The sequence below is a fragment of the Triplophysa rosa genome, linkage group LG5, assembly GCF_024868665.1.
Source record: "Triplophysa rosa linkage group LG5, Trosa_1v2, whole genome shotgun sequence".
Classification (NCBI taxonomy): domain Eukaryota; kingdom Metazoa; phylum Chordata; class Actinopteri; order Cypriniformes; family Nemacheilidae; genus Triplophysa; species Triplophysa rosa.
In genome coordinates this window covers 14,223,772-14,251,317 of record NC_079894.1, presented here as the reverse complement: position 1 = coordinate 14,251,317, position 27,546 = coordinate 14,223,772, and the positions used below count along the sequence as shown (strand labels likewise).

Below are 27,546 nucleotides of genomic sequence, written 5' to 3'. Positions count from 1 at the left end.
AACCTTGAACTTCTTAGAGGTACTTTCTTATTAAATAACAAATACCTCATTTAAACGGTATTTTAAAAATAAACCGGATTAACGTTAAGTGTATATCAGGTTCAAAATGGTGCTTCGGCGGATCGTCAACGCATTGATAAATAACGCTCAAGTGGTGGAGAAACTGGCCGAGTCTCGACCCATCAGACGGGCAGCCCAGATCACGGCCTTCGCCATTACTAAAGCACAGATCGCAGGGAAAGAAGCGTCGACTAAGCTGCTGAGGTCAGAAACCGTTCGCCAGGTACGAGAGGACACGTCAAAGATGCCCCGAGATGTGCAGGAATTGGGTCGGAGAGCAACAAGGCTTCGGGACACGTTTGTGAAGGAAGTAAAAGACGGGATGAGAGACGCCAGCAGACAGATCAAAGACAAAAAGTGACCGATAAAGAGTCAACTGTGACTGAGAGCTGCTATTTGTGAATTTATGAACTCCATGCAGAATGTTTTTTCTGTCAGCTGCATCAGCAGATGATGTTTAAATTATTACTGTAAACACTGTCAAATGAAAAAAAAAAGACTAAGTGCCATGTGATTTGTAAAATAAATAGTATGGGATTATATAAATACGATAGAGATTATTTGTTATTTAATTAAAACATTAAGGCTTGTTGGATTAAAACATGTCTACTTGGGGACTCGGGAGAGATAATGTAGTCATTTTTTAGATCTACATACAATCATTTGTCCCATAAAGCCATATATAAAGAACCGATAAAGATACCTGCGTTAAGGGATAGCTCACCAAAATTACAATTCTTTCATCCGTTACTCGGCCCCATGTCATTCCAAACTTGTATGACTTTTCTCCTGCAGAACACAAAAAGAAGATATTTTGAAGAATGTTGGTAACCAAACAACATTGCCCCCTTTACTTCCATTGGATACAAAAGCACTGAGACATGTCTCAAAATATCTTCTGTGTTCACAGAAGAGTCATACAGGTTTTGAATAAATGACAGAATTTTGTTCACTAACAAAACTTTTGGTGTAAAACAGGGTCTTTATCCCATTTCAGTGTCTAGGCAATATTTCCTACTTTGTTTCTGTGGGGATCATTTGAGATGAGTGCTGATATTTTTTAAAACCACATTTTTAAAGTATTTGTAGCACTTGATATAAGCACCCCATCCCATGAAAAATCACGTTTTTTTTGTAAAATACTTGTATTTGTAATCCACGTTTTTTTAACGGTACTATTTGCAAATGACATCAAAGTGTGTGAGAGAACTGGAAAAATCAATAGCATACTTGCATTGGTGGTGGGGTGCTAAATTTCAGCACTCTTCTGCTTACACTATATCACTTTTTGCCATGAACTGATTTAATAAACTTTCAATGTGAATTAATTGTCACAGCACTTGAGTTCCAACAATATTAATGTCCGTAAGAACAAAAAGGAAAGCCAGTTGCTGATCCTAGAACAGCTACACAGTATACTGCACTGCAGATAGCACAGCATGTAAATATACCTCATCCCCCATCTGAAGGAACACTCACACTAGCACTGTGCCTTATGAGAAACATTTTGTTTTATTTTCTTGAATTAGCCATTCTCCTCTTGTTCGTTTGGATCAATGGAATGAATCAGATCAGTAGGTTATTTACATGTTTCATTTATGCCAGTCCCTAAAAAGCAGAGGTGGTGAGGTGGTACAACAAGCAGTCTTAGTATAGAAAACAACCACGTCGTAGGAAGAGCAGACATGTCCCCCTCTCCAGGACGAGTTTAGAAAAATGAGTCTCTGTGGTGCGTTCAGTTCACTAGCGTCAGCCCTGTGCCAACGCTTCGACAGCCTTGAGAAGCTTTTCATCCGTCTGAATCGGTTTGCGTCTGAGAGGGGGAATCGGACAGAGCATTCTTCTCCACACTGTTATAACTCTGATGTAGCACACTTGAGCAGATGATGCTGGAAGTGGTGGGTAGACAGAGAAGAGGAAGCGCGAAAACTAGCTGTCGGAGTGTGACGGCACTCAAATATCGCATTCATCATCTGCTAGTCTCAGTTTCCAATCTACTGATGTGGTCCCCTCTCTCCCATCTCTTGCAGTTTATGAAAATAAACAGAGGGTGGAAACAGAAAAAGGAAAAAAATATATTCGTACTATTTTGTTTTTAAATCTCTTGCTCTAATATACATTTTACGATGTCAAGAAAATAACTCCCATCATAATAGTGCTCAAGTAAAGCTCAATATAGAATTTTATTATAACAAAATAGGCAGTTTATGGAGGGTTAAATATCTGTTAAGATCTCATTGTACAATAAATTTCTTCCACATATGCGCTGGCACTTTATTGCCAAGAATGTGTGAAGACATCTCTTAAAAATATCAGTTCCTTAGAAATGGCAGACTTTCCTAAATGTAAATCATGAGTGTTGAAAACACGTACTCTGTGTAAGACACTGATCGCAGACTCCAACATTCTAAAACAACGGCGGCACACGTCTTGCGCCCGTGCGGCCGGACATCATCTAAACACAACGGCTCCATAACGCAGACATTTAGAATGAGGAGAACAATAAGCATGCCAATACAACAATAAAGGGAAAAGAGAATAAGATAAATGTACTGAACGTAATGGATTATGATGGAAATGAACGACAATAAAGAAAGAGCAAAGAACACATGGTCGTAAAAGCTAGAACGTGCAAAGTTTTGCTTTTTGTGTTTTTCACCATTTTACCAATCCAATGCCTGAGACCCAAGCTCCATATCACAATCTTACACCACAAAAAAGACAACAACGAAAGAAAACTAAATCCACTCTTTTTCCTTACAAAGTAACCTCCCTTAAACATTAAGGAACTGTACCGTTTCCGAAAACCCTGGTAAACAGATGCTGGTCTAACATACTGTAGCTTTCTGTAAGCTTGGAAGCAGTTGAGATCTGAAAAAGATTGATCCTCTTTTCTTTAAACAGCTACTGGAGGAGCTCAAAGTCAGGAGGTGAAGAAGTAGGACTAAACAGAGAGTGAAGTATGCTGGAATTAATATGTTGAATGCATGTCACTTGGAGACGCCCAACTATGAAAAAGAATTAACAAAAAAAGAGGACAGAATCAATAAATAAATCAGGCAAAGAGAGAGGGATGACAAACTCCTGAAGGTGCTCATAGTTTCTCCTTGGACTGTATCCAGATGAATGGCCCAGACTGTTCCTCAATGATCTGCTTTACTTGATCGTAGATCTCTTCCAAAGTGTCCCCTTGAACAATGGCTGCAAACCAGATATGATCACAGTGAGGTAACAGCATTAACAACGAAAACATGCAATGAAATACATGAAGAGTTTGGATCCAAAATGAGATAACTGCGTTTTTTAAATATTTCAAAAATCATGTTTTTTATTATGTTATCATGTTTTTATAGTGTTTTATTGTGTTAGTTAGCCAAGTTATTATGGCTTAAATCAAAACAAACCAACTGCAGTTTGATTGATATTAATTGTAATGCACAATAAAAAAACATGATTTTTGAAAAAAATCTCATTTTGGAACAAAACTCTTCATATAAAAACGATACACTTTAACAGTTAGAATGGATCTACCAGTCATCCAAGAACCATGTAATGATTCTAATGTTTTTGGTATGGTTACTGTAATAGTTACTGTCTTCCTAAATGTAATCCCTTACAGTCACATACAGTCCAGCTAGCAAATCTATATAAATATAAACAAATTCTAATTTCACTTCTAATTTATTACCTGCTGCGAGCAATATTATTACGCATAATCCATGTAGGTTTTATACATGTAGTTGTGCACATCCATAGTGTCCAGCAATCACATACATTGTAATGCAGGTATATATGTAATGTCATGTTTGTATTTCAGACATGACAGACTGACAGACCTGTGAAATGCTCCATAAACTCCTGTTCCAGCTTCATAGCTCTATCATATGTCTTCCTGCCTTGTTCCTCTGTGAATCTTTTGTTCATCTCCCTAAGGAACAAGCACATTGCGCTCCAATTACACATTACACTAATTTCAGTGTCTTGTGTTACATAGTTTGCGGGGAAAGAGCAAGTCTGAGAAAGAGATTTGGTCATGCCTTTATGGGTTCGACAGTTTATGGTATATGACACAATGACAGCAGAATGGGCAGTCTAGAAAGACACTAGTAATGTATTAGTCATTGATAATGTGTTTTTCTGGATTATGTCTTCTGTGAAAGCACTATCTTTATTTCTGTGAAAAGCTGGATCTTTATTTTCTACTCACATGATGTTTTCCATTGATTTGGGTTTGATGAAAATAGCGATGGGGTAAAGCTGAGCCACTTGCAGTCTCTTGATAGCATTGCCTGATACATCTAGAATGCAGTGTTTGCCCTGAGGAATTCGCAAAAAAGTCATGTTTTACACTCGACTCGTAATACTAAAAAAAAATATAGCTGAGCTAAATCCCTCAAATGCAGTCTAGAGTACACAGTTATATAATAATCAGCATGTAGTCTTGACAATCACACTTACGTTAGCATGGGTAAATATAAAAAATCCTGTATGAAGATAAACAGATTTGATCTCACCTTTTCGGCCACCTCTCTGACAGACTGCACGCTGGTTCCATACAGGTGATTGTTGTACTGGCCCGCCTCAATGAACTTGTGCTCCAGTATGTCTTTCTCCATCTGCTCTCTAGACACAACAAAGTGGTAGTCTCTGGCATCCACCTCGTAATCACGCTTTGGCCTTGTTGTATCTGAGACAAGAGAGCACATGCTGTACGTTTGTTTCATGTATTACAAACTTTATTATTATACAAACGTGTTTTTATACTTTTTAAACTTTAGTATTGACTCCAGAGATTCTGTACGGGATGTTGCAGGATAAATACGGCTGAAACATGAAGAAACTTAGCTTCAATAAATGAATTTTTTGGACCAAGAAAGATGCACCGAGCTCTAAAAATGACTGTATGAGTGTTCAGTAGTCAGGCCAGTAGTTTTTTTTTAATTTTTAAAGCAGCAAAGCCTGAGCACCTCTGATACCTCATAGAAACTGACAAAAACAATCCAAGGTTTTTATTTAGTACAGTTGCTAAATGAACAAATAAACAGACATCACCTGGCCTGGTTATTCCGCTACTACCTGTTGCAATTGAGCCCATTTATAACATTATCAACTCGTCAATCAATCTAGGTCATGTCCCAGGACCCTTTAAGATGGCCGTCATTAAGCCTCTTGTCAAGCAACCAAACTTAGACCCCAGTGAACTAGGAAGCTATAGACCGATTTCAAATCTCCCTTACCTGTCCAAAATACTAGAAAAAGTAGTGTCAAGTGTCCACTCAGTTGTGCTCTTTCTTACAAAACAATGACATGTGAATTTCAGTCGGGCTTTAGACCGCATCATAGCACTGAAACTGCGCTCGTTAAAATTACAAACAACCTGCTTATAGCATCAGATAAAGGTAACATCTCACTACTAGTCCTGCTTGACCTTAGTGCTGCGTTCGATACTGTAGACCATAAAATACTTCTAGATCGCTTACACAATTATACCGGTATTCAGGGTCAGGCACTACAATGGTTCAGATCTTACTTATCAGACAGACATCAATTAGTCCATTTAAATGGGGAATCATCAAATCTAACGCAAGTAAATTATGGATTACCTCAGGGATCGGTTTTAGGACCCTTGCTATTCTCCATATACATGCTGCCCCTTGGCAACATTATTAGAAAACATGAAATTAGCTTCCACTGTTATGCATATGATACTCAGCTATATATCTCATCAAGACCAGATGATTCCTTTCAGCTATCCAAATTGACAGAGTGCATCCAAGACATAAAACATTGGATGACAAGTAATTTTCTTTCTTTTAAATTCCAATAAAACAGAAATAATATTTATTGGACCAAAGACACGTAAGAAGAATATTTCGGATTATAACCTGCAAATTGAAGGCTGCACTGTTACTCCAACACATACAGTTAAAGACCTAGGCGTTAGACAGCAACCTGTCATTTGGAAATCACATCTCAAATGTCACAAAAACAGCCTTCTTCCACCTTAGAAATGTTGCCTTACTACGAAATATTCTATGTGTTGCTAACGCAGAAAAGCTTATTCATGCATTTATGACCTCAAGACTTGACTATTGTAATGCACTACTCAATGGTTGTCCTGCATCATCAATAAACAAACTACAGTTAGTTCTAACCTGGTCCAAAAATACGATCACATAACCGCAATGTTATCATCCCTTCACTGGCTACCCATTAAGTATTGTATTGACTTTAAAGTTCTTTTAATTACTTATAAAGCCTTAAACGGTTTAGCCCCTACCTACATAACAGAGCTTTTACCACACTACAACCTATCACGCTCTCTAAGATCTCAAAACTCCACTAAATAACTAAATCCACCAAAGGGGGTAGAGCTTTCTCATACGTAGCACCTAAACTCTGGAATAGCCTTCCCGATACCATTTGAGGGTCAGACACACTCTCCCAATTTAAATCTAGTTAAAGACACATCTTTTCAGCCAAGCATTCACATTATGCATATATGCTAAATTTAAAAAAAATGTATGAACAGCAGCTACGCTAATTATTCTCTTTCTGCCTTCCTCCCCCACCTCGGAGGTAGGGAGAGATTACGCCAGGCCTAGATGAACGTCATATGCCCATCCCTAACTAGAGATTACGCAATGCTCCTGAACATCCCGTGCCATCCTCCTGCGAGAGCCCGACTGACTTACCATCCCAGCTCCAGTTTCAGGCAATTCCATCACCATCCAAGAGCAAAGTGATCATCTGACCATCCCAGCTCCAGCTCAGGCAACTCCATCCCCAACCAAGAGCAAAGACGGACTACTTGTCACATCTAATACTTAGTATTAGATGCTAAACTTACATCACATGACAGCAGTTTTAAAGTAGCTGTACTGCATGTAATAATTTTACTGTCGTGTAGGGTATGGTCGGATCAAAGTTTACCATCTGTGATCGTAAAACACAGTAACCTCTCAGCAGGACTACGACCAGGCACCAACAAGTCTGGCCAAATGTCCTATTCTCAACACCTTCATCTAAACCAGGACAGATTCGGATACTCTCCCCTAGACTTCAAAGGAGGTTCTTGGGGGAGGACAGGACTGTTCACCAAATTGAGAAAAGCCATGTGGCCCCCAGGGACTGAGAGCCTCAAATTCTTCCAAAAGAATGTCTCTTTCTCTTTCCTTAGCCACAAAAGACTGGTTTAAAGTGTATACACATGAATCTCCACATTGTATGCTTGTCTCTATGTTATTCTCCTTCACCTATAACCTCAAAGGCATATGTGCTTAGTGGTATTCTGTGTATATTTACATTCTTGTCCAAACTACAGGTCAATGTAATTGTAACCCCTTCATGTTTCATATCTACGTGTTTCCCTTTTCATGTCTTAGAATATGGTGTATAGCACAGTAATGTATTTTATACCATACTCATTTTATTCTATTCTAAGTCTATTCCTGCTCCAAACTCCCAGGCGACCATAAATGCAAATGAGTTAGTGTGCCGGACAAAGAAACATGTTTTCGCGCCCAAAACTATCTCATCACATTGGATCGCCCACCTTGGAGGGGCGTGACGCCCTCTGTGTTAAAACATCTGAACACGCAGGAAAGCTTGCTCTTTTGTGTATGTTCGTTCGCTTGTGTGCGTTCGCGCTCGTGCGCGTTCGCTCGTTCGTTTTCTTTCAACCTCTCGAGACCTGTCTCTCCTCAGAGATAGCCTCTTCCAGCAGTTTGGGTCAGCTAAATCCAACGGACTCCCGGCTCGCTCTGAACGCATCAGGACCCTTTGATACGCGCGCCAGCACGTGTCCCGAGAAACAAAGAAGCCAATGCAAGTATCTGAACTATTGCTAACCAGTTGCGTATAAGCTTTGCCCCTTTTAAATAAGGAGATTTGTCCTTGATGGTTCGTGCAGATGTGAATAGCTGATTTAATACTGCCATTTTCTTTGCTTTATCTATTTCTTTCATTCTCTACTGTTTTACGTTTTTATGTTTGTTTGTTAATGTTTGGTTTGTGTTAGCTAGTTGATTTTAGTTCCCCCGTAGTGTAGATAAATAAACCGCATGTGTATCCACGCTCGAATTGTTTCTGTGTTTATTTATCACATATCAAGGTCACTTAAACTGCTTGATTTCGTTAAGATTTCTGAAGTGGTACTGTACTACAGTAAGAATATTGTTTTTCCAAGGCAGGGGAGTAATATTTCTTAGAGTTAATATACGACCTGCTGATCACTCGCTGGACGAGTACATTTTAGTTTGTCGCTGTTATTAGCTCTGCTGCATCAGGTTAAAGTGTATAAAATAGTTATTGTTTAATCACAATTAATTATACGTATGTTACTGTGGTTAAACTCATAGTTTCCCCGAAATACACTACAGTCGGTTGCCGATTCCACCCTTTCCGGTACTATTACGTTGAAAACTTAGAAAGAATTGCTATATTCTTTTTCAACTTACGAGGAGTAATATACAATTTTATTACGGTTATTTAAACGAGACCGCAATATGGCCCGTAAATGCGACCTCCGGAGGACACAACCTCTGAAACGAGCTGCTGATTGAGTTATATTTGCAAACAACAAAACCAATGCAAACATATAAATTATCAGATAAACTTACAGTGTAAGAGGTTATGCTTTTCATTACACTCCTGTAAGTGTCTGGCAACTCCTGTGAGCGTCGAGTCTGAGAAGGAGGACGGACGGGGAAAAACCCTTGCCAATATTTTGAATTTGACTGTGATACCAAGCTCAACCACTAGGTGTCAATGTTACATATAGGTACTTTAAGTTATAGCTGCACTCAGTTACACTACGCCATTACTATTTTCCATGCTTATAACATTCCTCTGTTGTCTGATATCGATCACAAAATAAGAAAAAATTAGACCTTAACAGTTTCAACAAATGAAATTTCCTAAATCACAACTAATAAGCTCTCCCTATTTTTCACTTTTAATCAAAGTCACTGAGTGCAGCTGTGACACGTCAGAGGGGATCTGGCCCTCCCGGCTGAGACCGCTTTCTCCCGAGGTTTTTTTCTCCATTCTTTTATCATTGCAGTTTGGGTTCCTCGCCACAGGGCCGTGTTGGCTTGCTCACCGGGAGACTGCTTTTATTAGATATTATTTATTAGAATGATCTTGCTTGCTCTATAAACACCATGCGCTGTGTTTATACCTTTTCTGTGTTTTTCTGTTTTTCTTATTTTCTCCTGTAAAGCTGCTTTGTAACAATGCACATTGTAAAAAGCGCTATATAAATAAAATTGAATTGAACTGATCAGGGAATCAGTTGATCGGCCATTTTAAGGGCTGTCTCATTCGCGAAATCCATCCAGTGCACTGGAACGTTCATTCCCTAATCATTTCCACAATGCAACACAAAAAACAGGGAGCACCGATGCTCCCTATGTTCCCTTACCGGAAATCATGTGACAATTTTTGAAGCCGTTTAGACGAAATTGCACGAGCCAGCTCAATATATTTATTTTATGTTTATTTTATGTATAAACACACATTGCTAGACAAGCAGGGAACACAAACTACTTAATAGATGAATTTAAATTTGTGTAACAGAATAATTAAAGTGTTTGTAGCAACTCATAATGTAATAACTGTAATAAGTATTACATTATTAATGTAATAAAATGCTCATAATGTAATCATTTTCTCAAAACGTAATAAAATCTTGAGCTCATAATGTAATAATAATTGTATAATGTAATAACAATTATTCTCATTATGTAATAGTTTATTGTATGAGAAACGTATTACATTATGAAGACACTGTGGCAACTTATAATGTAATGTAATCACAGTTCATAAGGTAATACCAGCACATAATTTTTTTTTTTTTACAATATAATCATTATTTTTCAATATAATAAACAAATTTCCTGTAGCTCAGTGGTTAGAGCATGGCGCTAGCAGCACCAAGGTCATGGGTTTGATCCCAGGAATTGCACATACTCAGAAACAAATGTATAGTATAATGCAATGAAAGTCGCTTTGGATGAAAGCCACATGTATAAATGCCAAATGCATAAATGTAAATGTTACATCTCGACCATGCTTTTGGATTCATGCCGTTCAAGACCATACATTTAAAGCCATATGCGGCTTTGTGTTCGGTTTTGCCGGTTGGTCACGAATTTCCACAAACTTAATAATACTTATAGTTTCTTTTCCCAAATCTTCTCAGTCTCACTCTTTAATTTCGCAGGTTTATTTTCTTGTCATTCATTTTTAATCCCTGTTTTCGCATTGATTACTGTGGTATACGGGTGGAAAATAAAAGATTTCATGGCCATGAATTAAGAATTCGTTCCTATGACTTATTAATTCGTTCCTCGATTTCCTTAGTTCCTCATTTTACAAATTAATAAATGGCTAAATCGTAGTAATGAATTAACAAGTTGTAGGAATGAATTATGTCCTGCCCGTGTCCCGCAGCTCTGTCAAAGTGCAGTGCACTATATGAAAAAAATATCTGGGGAAATGATAATTACCATGACTTAGTTACTAAATTTCTATTACTTTCCATGTTGAATGACATTGTATTGTTTCTGTTTTAATGTACTTTTAATGTTGGATCATATTAAAAGCTTATTAAAATTGCTTGATTGACCATTGATAGCTTTAATCGATTATATCTTTTATCAACAATCAATCATCGATTAATTGTTGACATCCCTAATAGAGACACTTTTACCTTCCTGAGGTAAACGTGATGTAAACGTCGTAGCTGACAAGTTCTGACGATTGCCCTGGTTGAAACAGTTTATAGGCACAGAAATGATGCGTGATTGTAAGTTGTACTTTATTTTTCAATGTATCCTCTGATGTAGCCTCATGTTATAACTTCTATTAAAGTGAAGAAATGTTCATTTAACTCGTGTTCCGTGCTGCCGTTGCCTGAGGCAGATAACGCGATCAATCCCAGACTTTCAAAACTTTTATTGATTTTTTCCACATTTGTTCATAAAAAATGCCTTCGATTCAAGGAGGTAGAGTTTAGGTGCGCAACTCAGTTGTTCTCTAGCAATAATTTTGATCAAACAATTAAAATTGTCATGGTTCTGCCTCACCTAGTCTTGGATTTCCTGGTCCTGAGGCAGAGCCATGACAAAGTCTTTGGTTATGTGTGGAGAGAAACATGTTATTGTCCTTTTGACAATAATAAACGTTCTCTCCAGTGTCTCGTCATTGGCCCCGCCCTTCTTGTTTCATGTATTGCTTCCCTCTCGTGTCTAATGTTACTCACCTGCCCTGTGTAATTATCCCTCGTTTGTCTTCCCTATTTAATGCCCTCATGTTTCTTTGTCTTGTGCTGTTGGATTACGTACGTTGTGTATGCATGTGTACCGTGTACCTCGTTCGTGTGCTCCTTGTCTCTTCAAGTCCAGCCTTGTGTTTTGATGTTTTGACGTTTGGTCATGTTAGTTCTTGTTATTTTGGTCCTGCTGTTTTTGCCCCCTCGTGGGAAGTACTTTTTTTCTGTTTTTATATTAAGTTCGGTCTTCGTTACCCCATTGTGGGTCTTTGTTTTGTGTTTATTTGTTATTAATAAATATCCGTGTTTAACCCCTTCGCCACCGTCTGCCTGCATTTGGGTTCTTTCCTGCCGCCCATGACAAAAATATCTTTACATGTAACTAACCACTGTCGTTGTCATCATACCACTGACATTACCTGAGAAGTTAGCAAACAGCACTTATTCAAGGACGTGCATTTAATGCATGGCTAAAGTAAGAACATAATCTAAGTGTTTAAAACTTGTAAAGAAGGATTGTCAACTATTCCTGTATTTAAGTAACATTCAATTTTAAATCGTACGGAAGACAGTTTATTGTGTCACCTCCAGTTTAACACGTCCGTTTAACCGAACGTCCCCTCACTAAAGTTTAGCTATAGTTTACTCATTCTATATAAATGCTAATGTAATGTACCATGAAAATAATAATAATAGTTATTCTTATTCTTATTACTATTATTATTATTGCATGAATATTTAAGTCTGGTGCATTTCGTAGTTAGTTTAAACCAATGTTTTTATGTTTAAAAAGCCTATTACAGATATGACAATATGACACGTTTATAATGCAATGCATTTCTCATAATTTAATAATTATTATTACATTATGAGCTCAAGATTTTATTGCATGTTGAGAAAATGATTACATTATAAGCATTTCATTACAGTAATAATGTAATACTTTTTACATTATGTGCAGTTTTTACATTATGTGGAGTTATTACATTATGAGTTGCTAGATTGTTTCTCAAATGTACTTCAAACAGTATTTAAAATTTAAAAAATAAAGTTAGACTTGTGGGTTTGCCTGTTGTTGATAAATACCAGCTGTCAAGTATCATAATGCGCTTACGCTGTCACGTCACATGAAAATAAGTGAACAGTGTCCCAATGTGAAGTGAGCTAGGGTCCTTACCAGTGCCTGAACCAGGACTCTCCTGTTTTTGCCAAGTGGTTGATGTCCTTCGGGCAACATCATAGGGCAACGTTTAAATCAACCAATCAGATTTCAGAAATAAATTTACAGTTTATTTTAAGTTTAATCTTCCAACCAGGATTAGGTGCTTCGCAAGTGTTAAAAAAGGACAAATTAACACTCAAAGTGTATATATAATCCACACTATCAAAGTGTGGATTATATATACACTGTGGGAGTTAATTTGACCTTTTTTAACACTGCCGATTTTGCTGTGTAGACCATTGTTTTTCACTTATCATTTCCCTCTGATTTTAGGGGTAAGCTATGGTTAGGGTTGGGGTTTGGTGTGGGTTTAGGTTTTATTTATAAAAATGTTGTCCTTAGGTCAACAAAATATGTTTCGCTGAAGACATCAACCACTTGGCAAACACGATATACTAATTCACAACCTCGGGACCTAGGGAGCTGATTGAGAAACAACCTGTGTCTACTGTATGTAAAATTCAAGACAAAAAGTGGTACTCGTGACCCTATATGACCCCTTTAACCTGCAGCCTGGGATGTCTTTTACACTTGATGTTTTTGTAAATATAGAACATTTGTTACAGCAACTATAATGATGTGTTCCGATTTAATGATCATCACACTGGTGTACAGAATGATACTTACGGGGAACACACGAGCCAAATTTGTCGGGGAATTCTGATATCAGGTCATCATTTACTCTGTCCTTCATCGGACCCAAGATGATCACTGGTCGTGCGTAGTTAACTGAGAAAAGAGGGCATCAGAGTAAACAAGCTGACTCAAATAGTGTTTATGTATTATAATGAAAACTTCAATCATTTAGATCTTCAGATTTATTCATTTAGCATTGTACCTTCCTGTTGACAGACTGGCTCGTAGGACAGCACATATTCCTCTTGACCACCTGAGGAAAAAACATGCATGTACAGTTTAGCACCCCAAAAAAAGAAAACATTTGAGTGTGGTTTATGTTAGTATCATTATGTGAAAAAGGAATCAGGGCAAGCACATTACACTCCCTGAGAATGAGGCAGTGTTAAAAAGCTGTTACGTTTTTCTTCTCATGCAGTTTAAACCTATGAAATTGTAACAACAGCTTTGTGGCCGCTAGAGGTCCTCTCTGCTACACAGGTGTATGGTGTTAAAGTGAAAGGACTGAGTCCTCAGTCACGGCTGGTGTGAGACTGTCATAATGATTAAAGTGGAGCTCTTTCTGCGGATCTCAGCAGGCCTGACTGCCCGTCAGTGCATCAAGGGTTAGACGCAGATACGGGTTTGTTTTAAATGAATGAACAATGATCTTTAAATTTTAATAGAGTTCATAAGGGCCTGTGATGTACGAGAGCATATTAGCATACTGAGTACTTCAAGCACAAAATGTTATTTACACATTCGTTCTTCATTCATTATACATTTCAGCAAAACAAGGTCATATGCGTTAGAACGCAAAGCAAGTGCGACACAAAATGATTAACTGCCTGCTATTCATATGCATGACAGATCACTGATATCTAATATTCTGCTTTTCTCAACAATTTATGTTTGTTTTTTCTATATATTACTAAGAAAAACATAAGACACAAGTCTACATAAGATGAAACTCTAAAATATGCATTTCTCAGTGCAGTTAAAGCTAATCTATGGGGCAACGTTTTAGACAAAAATGAGATAAACCACACGAGAGAGACTCAATCTGATCGCACATTTGACGCAGCTTACATTGCTACGTAATAATAATGATGTTGTATTGCGTCATGACGTATTAAATCGTGAGGAGGTTGGCGATACCCAGCCCTCTCTTCCTGTCTGCACTGCAGTTGTGTGTAATATCTGGCTCCCGCGAGACGGTATAGTAATATCTTTAGAGTGGCTTTAATATAGCGCCGCTGTGACTCTAACTGTCTCTGACAGAGAGAGAAAGAGGGGCAAGGACTGGAAAGTGATGGGGTGCACGGTTGCCATGGAGACTGAGCCAGGGGCTGGCGGAGGGCTCACTGATTGATTTTGGTATTGTATCTGTTGTGGCTTCTGGAACATTACCCAGCCTGTCTCACTGCAGTGCCGCTCAGATAGAAGGGGGGTGGGCACTGATGTCTGCTGAGCAATGTAAACTCTTCTGAAGCCCCGAATAACACTGCTTGGTGTTATTTTATTTAACAGCGGTGTATGTTTTATCATATTTTAAGAGGGATAATATGTTATTGTGTATGCACTACAGATCTCTCATACACATAAGAGATATAAGAGCACAACAGAGTGTTAAATACGTGAAAGGAAAACAGACGGGAATGACGGACGAAGCGCACAGTGAAAGGAAAAACTTACGGTAACTACTCTCACTATCACTGGCATTGGAGGTGACATGCTCTGAAATCATAACAGAGGGAAAATGGATGATGAAAACCAAAAACTGCAGAACACGATTTATGAAGTGACTACAAAGAAAGAGAAATACCAGCCTTGACCTTTACTATGGAGGAGTACACATACACCACTAGAGGGACACAGCACACTTTAGTGTACGGTATAGTGGGCACAATACAGTGTGTAGAATCCAGTGTAAGGTGTTTCAAGGCTCAATACATTACCAAATGAAAATCATGCATTTACTCATCCTCATGTAACTCACAACACATCTGACTTCACTTTTAAAGAGATTTTTTTGCATCCAATAAAAGCAGCTATCCAAGGTTTAAGCCCCAAAACAATCATCATAAAATTAACCATGCAACATGCTACACAAACAAACAGATTTAAATTGAAGTGATGTTTTTGAGAAACATGAGGGTGAGTAAATGACAGTTTTCATTGAATATTCTGATGAGACTGAAATCTAGAATATACTGTACTGTATAACAGCAAATCTACTTTAAAACAACTTTTGACAACCATAAATTACGGAAGTCGCTAGGTGTCACCGCTGCAAAGGAAGAAAGCACATGCAAATAGAAAAAACACAATCACATTCAGAAAGCATCTTCATTAGTTTGGCGACACATGCCCTGCAAATTCTCGCAACACAAACAAATACAGAAACGCGCTGCAAATTCTAGCAACACAAACAAATACAGAAACACGCTGCAAGTACCACAAACGACAACGGAAGTGTTTCCAGGGGACTCGAAAACTGATGCACCATGGTTGGGACGCGTGTCATTTCTGTGAGATTCCAATGCAAACGAAGAATAGCGAGTCTTTTCCGCTGTCGGTTTTACTGTAACAGGCTGAGGAACAGACTTTCCAGCGTATAATAGGCCTTTACGCTTGTTTTCTTATCAACAACATGTAAACAAAATACAAAAGATAACCTTATACCACAGACTGTCAATAAACGTTCTGTTTTGTCAGTTTTTTGTACGTTCTGTTTTATGCGTTTGATCTGCGTGGGTTTAAACGCAGTTTTTATGCATTTTTCTATTCTAGCCGGCCGATTTTGAACAATTTAACAAAAGAAACTATGAAATGTAGTGTTAGCTGCCTGACATTCTTTCACAAGTGTCACTAACGTGGAAGGACGAAAAAGTTTCATATTGTTTAATCAATTATTAAGTACATTTAACATGATCAACAACAAAGAAAATAGGACCCCAATATAAGTTCTTCTCCACCTACAAATTATGGGCACAGTGAAATGAAGCACGTCCCAGCCATGGTACATCAGTTTTTTGAGTCCCCCGGAAACACTTCCGTTGTTGTTTGTGCCACTTGCAGCGCGTTTCTGTATTTGTTTGTGTTGTGAGGATTTGCAGGGCATGTGTCGCCAAACTAATGAAGATGCTTTCTGAATTTGCTGGTGTTTTTTCTGTTTGCATGTGTTTTCTTCCGTTGCAGCACGGTGACACCTAGCGGCTTCCGTAATAAATACTTTATATGGCAGTACAGTTATATATGACTGTATATACAACCGGGGGAAAAAATTAAGAGACCATTCCAAATTTTTATATTAATTAATTAACTATATATAATTATTTATAAATAATAATTAACAGCATTTCCAGTCCAGTATCTGATGAATTTCAACAAAATCAAACCTCAGGAGTGACAAAGTCATCCAACAGCAATGTGACAGACTGACACCATGACAAGACACACGAAAACTGTGATAAAAATCGAGGTTTTCACATTAAAAACGGCTTTTGAACTTTTCCTAAATACATGTACTAAGATTACTGTTGTATTGCTTAAGAATGAAAATGAACTTGTTTTCTTTGCAGGTTTTGAGGTCTGAAAAAATACAGAGCAACTTTTCTGTTATTTTGACATGTTTCACCAGTTTTCATTTTCTGCAAATAAATGGAATAAATAGAAACAATATTTTTATTTAAAATTTTCGGAGAAATATTGTCAGTACATAGAATAAAACAAAAACGATCATTTTACCTAAACACATACCTATAAATAGTAAATTCAGAAAAATTGAAAATAATTCTGAAATGGTCTCTTATGTTTTTCCGCGTCTGTATATTTTTAGAATACTGTACCATTATCAAATCAAATTCAGGTACTGACAGGAGATTCCACAGAACGCAATGGGACAGACAGCAAAAACCCTTCACCCACACCAATGCCACCAAATAGAGAACAGTGTGTCTGCTGCTTCAAACAAATGCAGAAGCTTTTGGACTCTAAATGTACTCTCTGAAAAGAGATCAGTATGAGCTATGTGATGGACTGAGAGATGTGAAAGAAACAGAGAGGCGATCTGGTCCACAGTTGACCGAGCGATCATCTGCAGGGAAACACTTACTCTGGCCTTTGGAAAGCATGTCGTCTGGGTTGTCCTGTCAGCAAGGAAGCAACAAGAGAGACAACAACCACAAGAGTACATGGGTTACTGAGACATTCGCAGGCCTGGTCCAGCCACTAGGCACAGCAGGCACCAAAACACAAAGTTCTGTAGTCCGCTGTACTCTGAAGCGCAAAACCTATCACCTATTGTGTCTAAAGAGAGATCTGATGCCTGTTGTGCCCAGTGGAGCAGTGCCCACCTCTGTCTTTCTGACCTTCGACCCTATTCTTGCCCAGCATTGAGCTGTGGTGCCACTTTTAGTGGCAGGACTGTCTGTACTTACGGTCCACATCGCTCGTTTCCTGCTCACTCGTCTCCTTGTTCTTGTAGAATGGGAACTTGCGGGAAAAGAGGTTCTTTTTACGCTTGTCATTGAGGGACTGCTGAGGAAGAGAAGAGGGCAAAAGAAAAGAAGGGCAGGGAAGAGGGCTGTCTAATGTCTGTATGGAGAAAATAAAGATGACTGTTCTGCTCTGGGCTTTGTGGACCTCTGGTAGCTCAAACAGTTTCAGGTCAAAGGCCACTGTCATTATATGTGATTCAAGATGCATTTATACAACAGTTCTGGATGCTTAATTTGATAGGACAAGTCGTTTTAGAAGAGCACTTTCATTATTTGCATCATTTTGCTGGAGTGGAATTGGATCAAAGTTATTATAAAACTGAACAGAAAGAAAAAACTGCTGCTCTACTTCACACACAGTTTCATGTCAATGTATAGGGAGTGCTTGGAAGTTTTTTTGTCAGCATTTATGCACCCTCATCCCATTTCATACCTGTGTGACTTTCTTTCTTCTGAAAAGAAGATATTTTGAAGAATGTTCGTACCCGAACAGCGCCGGCACCCATGCACTTCTATTGTATGGATACAAAACCAGTGCAAGTTACCAACATTCTTCCAAATATCTTCTTTTGTGTGTTCTGTGGAGAAGGAAAGTCATACAGGTTTGAAATGACAAGAGGGCGAGTAAAGATGACAGTATTTTCATTCTTGGGTGAACTATCACTTTAACACTGTTGTATAAAAGCAATATCACAAAACTGTCAATTTCTAATAGGTGGTGTAAACTGGTGGAGGACATCACAAAGTCAGAATTGAATCTGGAATGCATGAAGAATGGACAAATAGATTTGAGCCATAGACCCAAAAGAAGCAGCTAGCAGCAGGAAGTCTCAAACACAAGAGAGAAAGCTCCTGAAGGCAGACAGATAGGGTGGCTGTTTTTGCATGCGGGGTAAGAAGCTTTGTGAGTGTGCCAGAAGCATGTGGACGCATGTGACAGCTTTGATACTGTAGTTGTTCTTTTCTTCACAGCAGCAACACCAGGCCACACAACATTTGGATTTTTGGTACAAGGGCAAGGGAATGCAATTCAGACCATATGTTTGTTTGGATAAATAAGACCACGTGGCTGTAAATTTGACATATCACTGAATACTAGGAATGATGCAGCATTAGTTACAGGTGTTTTTTAAGGGCATTTGCATCCTTAACATTGTGATCAGTTATAAGCCTGGCTTGTTTACACTGCACCACTGTGATATTGTGGAGAGCACTGCATTACCATGCATTTATGCATCTGGCAGACACTTCTATTCAAAGTGACTTCCATTTCATTTAGGCGCTACGTGCATTCCCTGGCATTCAAACCCATAAATTTGATGCTCTACCTGCTGCGCTACAGGAAGGGCCATTGAGTAGTCCAGTGGTCCTCAACTCTGGCCCGCGAGATCCATTTTCCTGCCGAGTTTAGCCCCAACTCTGATAAAACACCTGAACGAGCTAATCAGCATCTTTAGGAATAGATGCGTTCAACTTAATGCGGCGCTGCGCAAATCTATCATCGTATGACATTTAAGTACCGTGATATCGATTCAAGTTCAGATTGCTCGGTACGTATTTGAATCGCTCTCGCGGTACTTTAATGCGAAATGCTAAACAATCTGCGCAGCGACGCATTAAGTTGAACGCGTCTGCTTCTGAAATCACAGATTAGCCTCTTCAGGTGTTTTATCAGAGTTGGGGCTAAACTCGGCAGGAAAGTGGATCTCGCGGGCCAGAGTTGAGAACCACTGGAGTAGTCAATAAAAGGAGGAAAGTGTGAGGATACAGAATAGATGTGAGGGAGGCATACAGATAGACAAGCAGTCAAACATCAATGGCAAGCGTATTTGTCCTTCGTTTTCCTATCATGCATTGCTTTCATCGGCATGTTAGACAGAATGTGCTGTGGCTAAAGGTCTGGTCTTTTGACCTCTATGTCTTAAAACGAGTTACTGATGCTTTACAGTACGGTTACATGTTATAGAACGGCCCCTTTTGGGCTTGTAGCACTTGCAGTTACACATGCTGTTAATTTCATCCGGATCATTCATGGAAGACTTATTAGTTCATGACATCCAGTCCACTGAACGTACTGACTGAGCATTATTACATGTGGGTTAATATCAAATGGTCAAACTTTCACAGAGGTAGGAACATTACCATTTGCTATTTTAAACTGATTTGAAAGGAATACTGTTTTTTAAGTACCATAAGCATTTCTCAAGAATGAAGAAAAGATCGTATTTACTCTATTGGACACTAAAACTATATTATTACAAGCTAACGTTCCAAAACATTGTGAGTTGCCTAGCTAGACAATTCAAGATTTGAATAGATCCTATCCACATTCTTATGTGGCCTACTGATCTAAACAACAGTTCAGTATAGTTCAAAGTGGACTGTTTAACTCATTCTTTGTGTGTGCAATGTTATTTTATGTTCAAAGCACTCCATCATTGGCTTTGCACCAAACTTAAAAAAACCGAATAGACTTCATTGTTAGGGGTGCTTGGAAAGCAGCTGTCAATATGAGCAGCTCACTAGGTTTTGGAACAGAGCTGAGATTTCATTATAGTATATAAGACTGTTCATATGTGATATTATCAGTAGCTTATTATTTATAAGTGTACAACATGCAGGAATGCTTTACTTACTACTTTCTCCCGTGACTTGGAGTTAAATTTGACTGTCTTTAATCTGGCTCTTTCCTTCTTCTCCACCCTTGAATGAAAACAGGTTACAATTGCTTTAATTGAACTTACAAACGATTTTTGTCATACAATATGTGATCAAAGTTGAGATGTATGACAGTTCAGTGCAAACACTGGTACATGCCCTTCACCCACCTTCTCTTGCTGGGGATGACGCCCATCTCCTCCACCTCTCCCTGAGGAGTGACCTGCCGTGCCTGCCACCACTCATCGTCTGAAGCGTTCACAACGTGCAAGATGTCCCCAAACTTAAAGTTCAAGCCTTGGCTGGGCAGCCCTGAATCCTTAGTTTTATCATAATCAAACAGTGCCCTGCAAAAACACAGTGAGCACGAAACTGGGTTCATTCAACAGATTATATACTCTCTTCCTTTAGGTTTAAGCACATGTGGCAAAGCAAGAGAAAAAGCTTTTAAAATGGCAACAAATCTCTTGACTTAATACATAAACATACTGAACTGTAAATCTAAGTCATATCATTTTTTTTATCTGATTACGGAATTGGCACATTTGTGTTTATTGTATTGTGTCATGCAGTGTCATTCTGGTACCTAACGTATAATGATCTCTTCTGACTGGTCCTCAGTGATCCTGAGCCCGAACTGATGCTGCTGTTCATCATCTGTTCTCGGAGGTCATGGATCTTGGCCTCAAATCGGCTGTACTCTATAAAAAAAAAAACACAAACATCAATGTCCAGAGTTCTGCTGCTGGTCATTATCACAAAACAAACCCAGACAGGACGATCTAATCTTTGTTTTTTATAAAAGAATGACCGACTAAACAATCTTGCTAATTACATGGCTACTTTAAAACGAATGAATAAATATACGTTAACATTTGTTTTATTGGAAATTGAAAGAAATCTGAAAGAAAAAAGAGTGACCTCAGAATAATGTGACTGACCAATCAGAATCAAGCATGTAATAAGCATTCATAACCACTTCATTGCACTTCACTGTCCCTAAAATAGCTACTATGAACACGTCTGCTGTTAAAGTTAAAAGTATATTAAACGTGATTGTGTCAAAGCAATGAAGCTCTTTTTTTCCAGGAGATGCAAAAAGAAGTATGTGTAACAGCACAATAATGTATGTACAGGTTATATCATCAACTTTAGTTGACTCAATATCCAAACACAAGAACAAAGAACACGAGGTTTATTTATTAACTCTGATCTAAGGTAATGAGTCAAATGAACCAATAGATGGCTATAAAACTGGAGTATTGGCTTTTTACTTCTCACAATAACACAGCAAACAGACTTCTGCTGATCGGCGATTGATTTCTTATTTATTTTTAGTGAGCTCTCAAAATGATTTCCGGTGACATCGCCCAACCGTAAGAGCGATTTACCTTCTGGTCTGTACTGGGCCACAATGGTAACGGTTTGTCCGGCGTTCTTCAGGGTTGCCGCTGCCTGTTCGTGAGTGGCACCGCGGAGGTCTATTCCATTCACCTGTGCGTCAAGAGAGCAAGCAGTGACAGTGATGTATATCACATGGAAAGTTAAGAACGTCTGCTGTGTATGGTGAAAAACAGCCCACAATTTCACAGGCGGTTCTGGATACTCACAGACACCAGACGGTCTCCTTTACTGAGCTCTCCGCACAGGTCTGCAGGGCCTCCAGCGAGGATGAAGGAGATAAAGATGCCCTCTCCATCCTCACCACCCACAATGTTAAAACCGAGTCCTGTGGTCCCCCGATGCAGTACAACCTTCCTGGGCTCCCTGCATCACAAAAAAAATACCAATCCAAATCATGCGTTAAGGTACAACGGAAGGCAATAATGTCTTTTAGTTTTTTTATTTAAGAGTACAGGACTAATGTATTTATCTGGCCTCTTGGAGGCACTGCTGTTCTAGTTCAACTCAGCTCTGTAATACATCTTAAAACGGAAAATATAGGCACTATAAGGTCAAATGCCATTTTTATCACATCAGCTTCCTTGTCTAAGGACCACAACACATGACTCAAATACAATGGCATCTAGAATGGCACACATTCTGCTTTGAGGCTACTTTGTGCATGTTTGATTGTTGAGCTCAATTTCAAATCTTCCTTCGCACCTAAACGGACAGATTAATAGAATCGTTTGTTCTGTTGGATTACAACAATCTTGTTTATTCATTTTCTGGCAGGCCGGCTAAGAGGCTTGATGATGCATCCTGGTTTTTATGAAAATGAACCGACACATGACGTGAACGGGCTAAATGTGGAGCTTATCAAATCGCTAAATCGGCGATGACGTGTCTGGCCAGATTTCTCTATCTGTCTGAAGGTCTAGTGTTGCATTGCTTTGCATAAGATGTGATTTTTCATAGGCCGTTTTTTAACTCTCTCATCCACTAACTGAGGTAAACAAGTAAGGTTGACCGATTTATCTAGACCTTTTCTTTCATTTTGTGCTGCTTTGTGTGAGTGACATTGCCGTTATCTCACATTGACAGCATTCAGTCACCTGCAGCAGTGAGAAACTATAAAGACCTTGAGCAACAGAGGAGAGATATCCTGAAGAATGTCAAACACCGAGCTCCACCATGGGTAAGCACCTGCACATTTAACACCACTTATCTCCGCAGCCTTATGCAGGCCGGGAATAAAGGATGTAAATGGAGCAGTGAAGAGGAAGCAAGGAAAAACATTCTGGTTGCCAATAAATATCAAAACAATTAAGCAAAACAGGCGAACCGTACCTGGTGACATCATCATCCCCCACCATGGTCTTTGGGGTCGGGGAATAGCGTCCTGAATGCACCGGGGGCAGCGGTTGGCTCAGATAGCTTGGGGGGTTGATATGGTTTTCCATGTGCTGGGAATAGGCTGGAACAGAAAACAGGTACCATCATGAACACAATTCAAATAACAAGCATTTCTTGCTTGTTTTTAGAGCTTTTTCAAGTCCCAGGTTAAATCTAATCCACTATACTAACTTGCACAACTACATGCTCTTCAGGTGGCATAGGTTTTAAAGCACTTTGACAGTAAATGATATCTTGAGTTGAGCTTTTAGCACCCGGGCCTCCACAGAGGCTCTGCTTACACAGACATTCATGTGGGAGAAAAAGACCTGGGGGTCATGATGAAACTGAGCCTAAACTTTTCTAATGTGACCTGTCTCTTTGTCTCTCTAAGCAGCTCGGCTCATGACAAAAAGCTGCCGGGGATCACTGCGCCGGCTGGTTTAAGCAAGCGTCGTTTTGCTTGCATAATGATGAAATAGACAATATACTCGCAATGCTTCGAGTGAATGCTTCAAAAATAGAAACCTATGAGATACGTGGTCTCTTCCGAGTGTCCACTGTATGAAGGACTACTCTGACCCGTGATCAGATAAAACACTGAATCAGAAGCGATCAGACCAGATTTGTGCTCTCAGAGCATAAGTATCAAATACAACAATACAGCATCTACTTAGAGCAGGGGTTCCCAAAGTGGGGGTCGCGGCCGGGGATGGGGGGCCCGCAAGGCCGCGAGGGCGGGGTCGCAAGATGATTTCCAGAAATATTTTTTTTATTAACAAAATATAAAAATATTAGTTAAGTTAAAAATAAAACCAGGCAAATAAAAAGCCATCAGCCTTAGGAATTTTCCCCTCGATCATGATGCCTGAGGTGAATACGTCACATTAACGACATTAGCAACCGCATTAGGTTAGGTGCAGCAAGTCCATTTACAGCACCACGTTAAACAGTCCCCATGTGCACGCAGATTATTTTTCAGGCTTTAAATTTAGGATATTCTTATTTGTCGAAATGAAACGTTGATTAATATCGATCAAAGACAACGCAGGGAAGCCAGTGGAGGAGGGCAGAGACGCGCCGCAGTCAGAGGTGCCATCACGAAAAGAGCACTCGAATCAGTTTGATCAAATTCGACCATCTGTAGTAAGTTCATATTTTATGTACAACAACAAGTAAAGTAATGAGTAAATAACAAATAACATTATGCTAGACTGTGCTCTTTTGTGTTGTCATTATGCGCATTTGCTAATTTTACTGTTTACTTTTACAGTTATATTAAATCTATCCTGATCTTATTTTGCTGTTCCAGGCACTGATCACTATGAGCTCCATGATGATTGTGAGATACACATTTAGCTCCAGGTGTCCCAGAGCAGTAACTTTCTATCCACCAACAGGACTGCACAGTGTCCTCTGACGTGAGGCTTAGCTGCAGAAACCTTCACCCTCAGGCAGAGCAGAGCGGGACAGAGCGGTGCGATAAAAACGGCCAACAGATGATGAAATGCATGCTTTATGGCTCTCCACAGCAACAAAAATATAATCTACTGATACGAAGACTCCTCAAAACAACTGACAAAAAGAAAAAAATATATAGACACTAACTCAGTTATATTTAACGGCCATTATTTTCATTGTGAACTGGACTGCTGGTAAGATGAGCTCACTTAAAAGAATTATTTCTCATTCATTAGCTCAGACTCGGGTCGGTTCTCTGCGGACGCTGTGGCATCGTTCCACATGCCGCCTTCTCCCCTGCATTAGGATATTGCTGCTTGGATTAGCAAAACTGGCTTGACCATATGATCCCAGCTGTGATTGAATTTGCGATTGGTCTTTCACGCCTAAAAGTCATGCGGAGCTAAGCATCCTTGTCTCCTAACTCCACTGGGATGCTGTGTGTGTTTACTGGCATCATTACACTTTGTCTCTTGACACAGATTTGTCTTCACTGGTCCATGCGTTCATGTGCTCCACCAAACAGTTCCACTAGAAATAAAATCCTGTCATTACTTACTCACCCTCATGTTATTACAAGCCGCGGTAAAAACATTTCTGAAGCAGATTTTTTTTTAAGAATCATCACACAGCCATGCAAGGAACGTTTATAGTGACAAGGGTGGTCAAAGTCCCCCCCAAAAATTAAATGCTATAAAAGGTTTTTCCTGAGTATTACCAGGAACTGGTATAAGCAGGACACCCCTTTACTTGATGAATGGATAGAAATTGTTAAAGAAATATATAATATGGAAGAATTGACTTTTATTTTTAGATTTAAAAAGGATTTATTGCTAAAATACTGGGAGAAATGGATTAAATACTATGTAAACAATGAATGATCTACATGTGTGAATATACACTCACCTAAAGGATTATTAGGAACACCATACTAATACGGTGTTTGACCCCCTTTCGCCTTCAGAACTGCCTTAATTCTACGTGGCATTGATTCAACAAGGTGCTGAAAGCATTCTTTAGAAATGTTGGCCCATATTGATAGGATAGCATCTTGCAGTTGATGGAGATTTGTGGGATGCACATCCAGGGCACGAAGCTCCCGTTCCACCACATCCCAAAGATGTTCTATCGGGTTGAGATCTGGTGACTGTGGGGGCCATTCTAGTACAGTGAACTCATTGTCATGTTCAAGAAACCAATTTGAAATGATTCGAGCTTTGTGACATGGTGCATTATCCTGCTGGAAGTAGCCATTAGAGGATGGGTACATGGTGGTCATAAAGGGATGGACATGGTCAGAAACAATGCTCAGGTAGGCCGTGGCATTTAAACGATGCCCAATTGGCACTAAGGGGCCTAAAGTGTGCCAAGAAAACATCCCCCACACCATTACACCACCACCACCAGCCTGCACAGTGGTAACAAGGCATGATGGATCCATGTTCTCATTCTGTTTACGCCAAATTCTGACTCTACCATTTGAATGTCTCAACAGAAATCGAGACTCATCAGACCAGGCAACATTTTTCCAGTCTTCAACTGTCCAATTTTGGTGAGCTCGTGCAAATTGTAGCCTCTTTTTCCTATTTGTAGTGGAGATGAGTGGTACCCGGTGGGGTCTTCTGCTGTTGTAGCCCATCTGCCTCAAGGTTGTGCGTGTTGTGGCTTCACAAATGCTTTGCTGCATACCTCGGTTGTAACGAGTGGTTATTTCAGTCAAAGTTGCTCTTCTATCAGCTTGAATCAGTCGGCCCATTCTCCTCTGACCTCTAGCATCAACAAGGCATTTTCGCCCACAGGACTGCCGCATACTGGATGTTTTTCCCTTTTCACACCATTCTTTGTAAACCCTAGAAATGGTTGTGCGTGAAAATCTCAGTAACTGAGCAGATTGTGAAATACTCAGACCGGCCCGTCTGGCACCAACAACCATGCCACGCTCAAAATTGCTTAAATCACCTTTCTTTCCCATTCTGACATTCAGTTTGGAGTTCAGGAGATTGTCTTGACCAGGACCACACCCCTAAATGCATTGAAGCAACTGCCATGTGATTGGTTGATTAGATAATTGCATTAATGAGAAATTGAACAGGTGTTCCTAATAATCCTTTAGGTGAGTGTATGTTTATATATATTTAATATAACTACAAATGTAAAAACACTATGTATACCCCCATACTCTACTCTACTTGTTGTTGTAGCTGTTTTTCTTTTTGATGCTGTAAAAATGGAAAAAACTCAATAAAAATAAAGTTAAAAAAATGTTTTTTTTTCTGTTCCTTTAAGGCATAACCATACCTTGACTCCAGTATGTTGCATGCAATCCTTCAACTGAAGGTCAAGTACTCGATTTCTCTTAACAAAATCAAACTGATTCCTATACACTTTATCAGAGTCTACCAGGCCTCAATTTGTAAGTGATATGGTTTTGTCAAATTGTCAGAGCTGCTCTGGCGTTGACTTTGAGACGGCGTCATTCTTCATCGTACTGGGGTACATGCCGAGCATCCTGTTTAAGGCTTAGAGGCAAGTGTGTCTAAAGGGAGTTTTGCAGGGTATATCTGTAAACGCAGAGAGATCAAGAGCCCCTTATGATGAAACTGTATCTAATTGAGTGCTGTGGTGTCACGTGTGTTTGTGTGTTACAGTGCCTCTGGGGTCAAGGAGTCATTGGAGTGCTAAGCAGTGGAGAGTGCTTGATTATGTAAATGCACAGAGAGCACCAATGGGCCGGATAGGTCAGCTTTCAAAAGTGGCTCTCAAAACAAGCTTACCAGGAATTTTAAAACAAGAGACACAAGCACGTCCTCATCTTCAAATGTCTACAGGTACAGGGTGCTAGAGGTCAAAAGCTGTGGGGCAATGAATCTAAAGGCTCTTTCACATGGCTCGCATCAGGCAGTGCATCTCTAAGCACCAACGTCTGCTGCTTTGACACTGACTTGTTGGTCTATGAACAAATGCGTCTGACATAT

The 27,546-nt window shown here is 39.4% G+C and overlaps 2 protein-coding genes across 19 annotated transcripts in view; one reads left to right on the top strand and one right to left on the bottom strand.

The window, feature by feature from the left end:
• Nucleotides 1-1,453, top strand: ncbp2as2 (NCBP2 antisense 2 (head to head)). Its single transcript, XM_057334083.1, has 2 exons — nucleotides 1-19; nucleotides 100-1,453. Exon 2 carries the CDS (start codon nucleotides 107-109, stop codon nucleotides 419-421), a length of 315 nt encoding a protein of 104 aa, XP_057190066.1. The 5' UTR covers nucleotides 1-19; nucleotides 100-106; the 3' UTR covers nucleotides 422-1,453.
• A 108-nt stretch (nucleotides 1,454-1,561) lies between these two features.
• Nucleotides 1,562-27,546, bottom strand: part of dlg1b (discs large MAGUK scaffold protein 1b) — a 100,440-nt gene continuing 74,455 nt past the window's right edge. For 5 of the 18 annotated variants that reach the window (XM_057334062.1, XM_057334064.1, XM_057334067.1 and 2 more), the window contains 14 exons: nucleotides 23,066-23,192; nucleotides 21,943-22,099; nucleotides 21,724-21,826; nucleotides 20,919-21,033; nucleotides 20,503-20,679; nucleotides 20,311-20,377; nucleotides 17,615-17,714; nucleotides 14,868-14,909; nucleotides 13,396-13,446; nucleotides 13,185-13,286; nucleotides 4,575-4,747; nucleotides 4,268-4,377; nucleotides 3,897-3,988; nucleotides 1,563-3,261 (listed from right to left, as the gene is read on the bottom strand). In XM_057334062.1, the coding sequence (XP_057190045.1) occupies nucleotides 3,155-3,261; nucleotides 3,897-3,988; nucleotides 4,268-4,377; nucleotides 4,575-4,747; nucleotides 13,185-13,286; nucleotides 13,396-13,446; nucleotides 14,868-14,909; nucleotides 17,615-17,714; nucleotides 20,311-20,377; nucleotides 20,503-20,679; nucleotides 20,919-21,033; nucleotides 21,724-21,826; nucleotides 21,943-22,099; nucleotides 23,066-23,192 (1,523 nt within the window). In that variant the 3' untranslated portion in view covers nucleotides 1,563-3,154. Of the gene's footprint in view, nucleotides 3,262-3,896; nucleotides 3,989-4,267; nucleotides 4,378-4,574; nucleotides 4,748-13,184; nucleotides 13,287-13,395; nucleotides 13,447-14,867; nucleotides 14,910-17,289; nucleotides 17,324-17,614; nucleotides 17,715-20,310; nucleotides 20,378-20,502; nucleotides 20,680-20,918; nucleotides 21,034-21,723; nucleotides 21,827-21,942; nucleotides 22,100-23,065; nucleotides 23,193-27,546 lie in introns of all 18 variants that reach the window. The other 13 variants (XM_057334069.1, XM_057334074.1, XM_057334078.1 and 10 more) reach the window with 7 other exon arrangements.

Coding starts and splice junctions, on each gene's coding strand:
- ncbp2as2 (XM_057334083.1), top strand. CDS start 107: ATGGTGCTTCGGCGGATCGTCAACGCATTGATAAATAACGCTCAAGTG.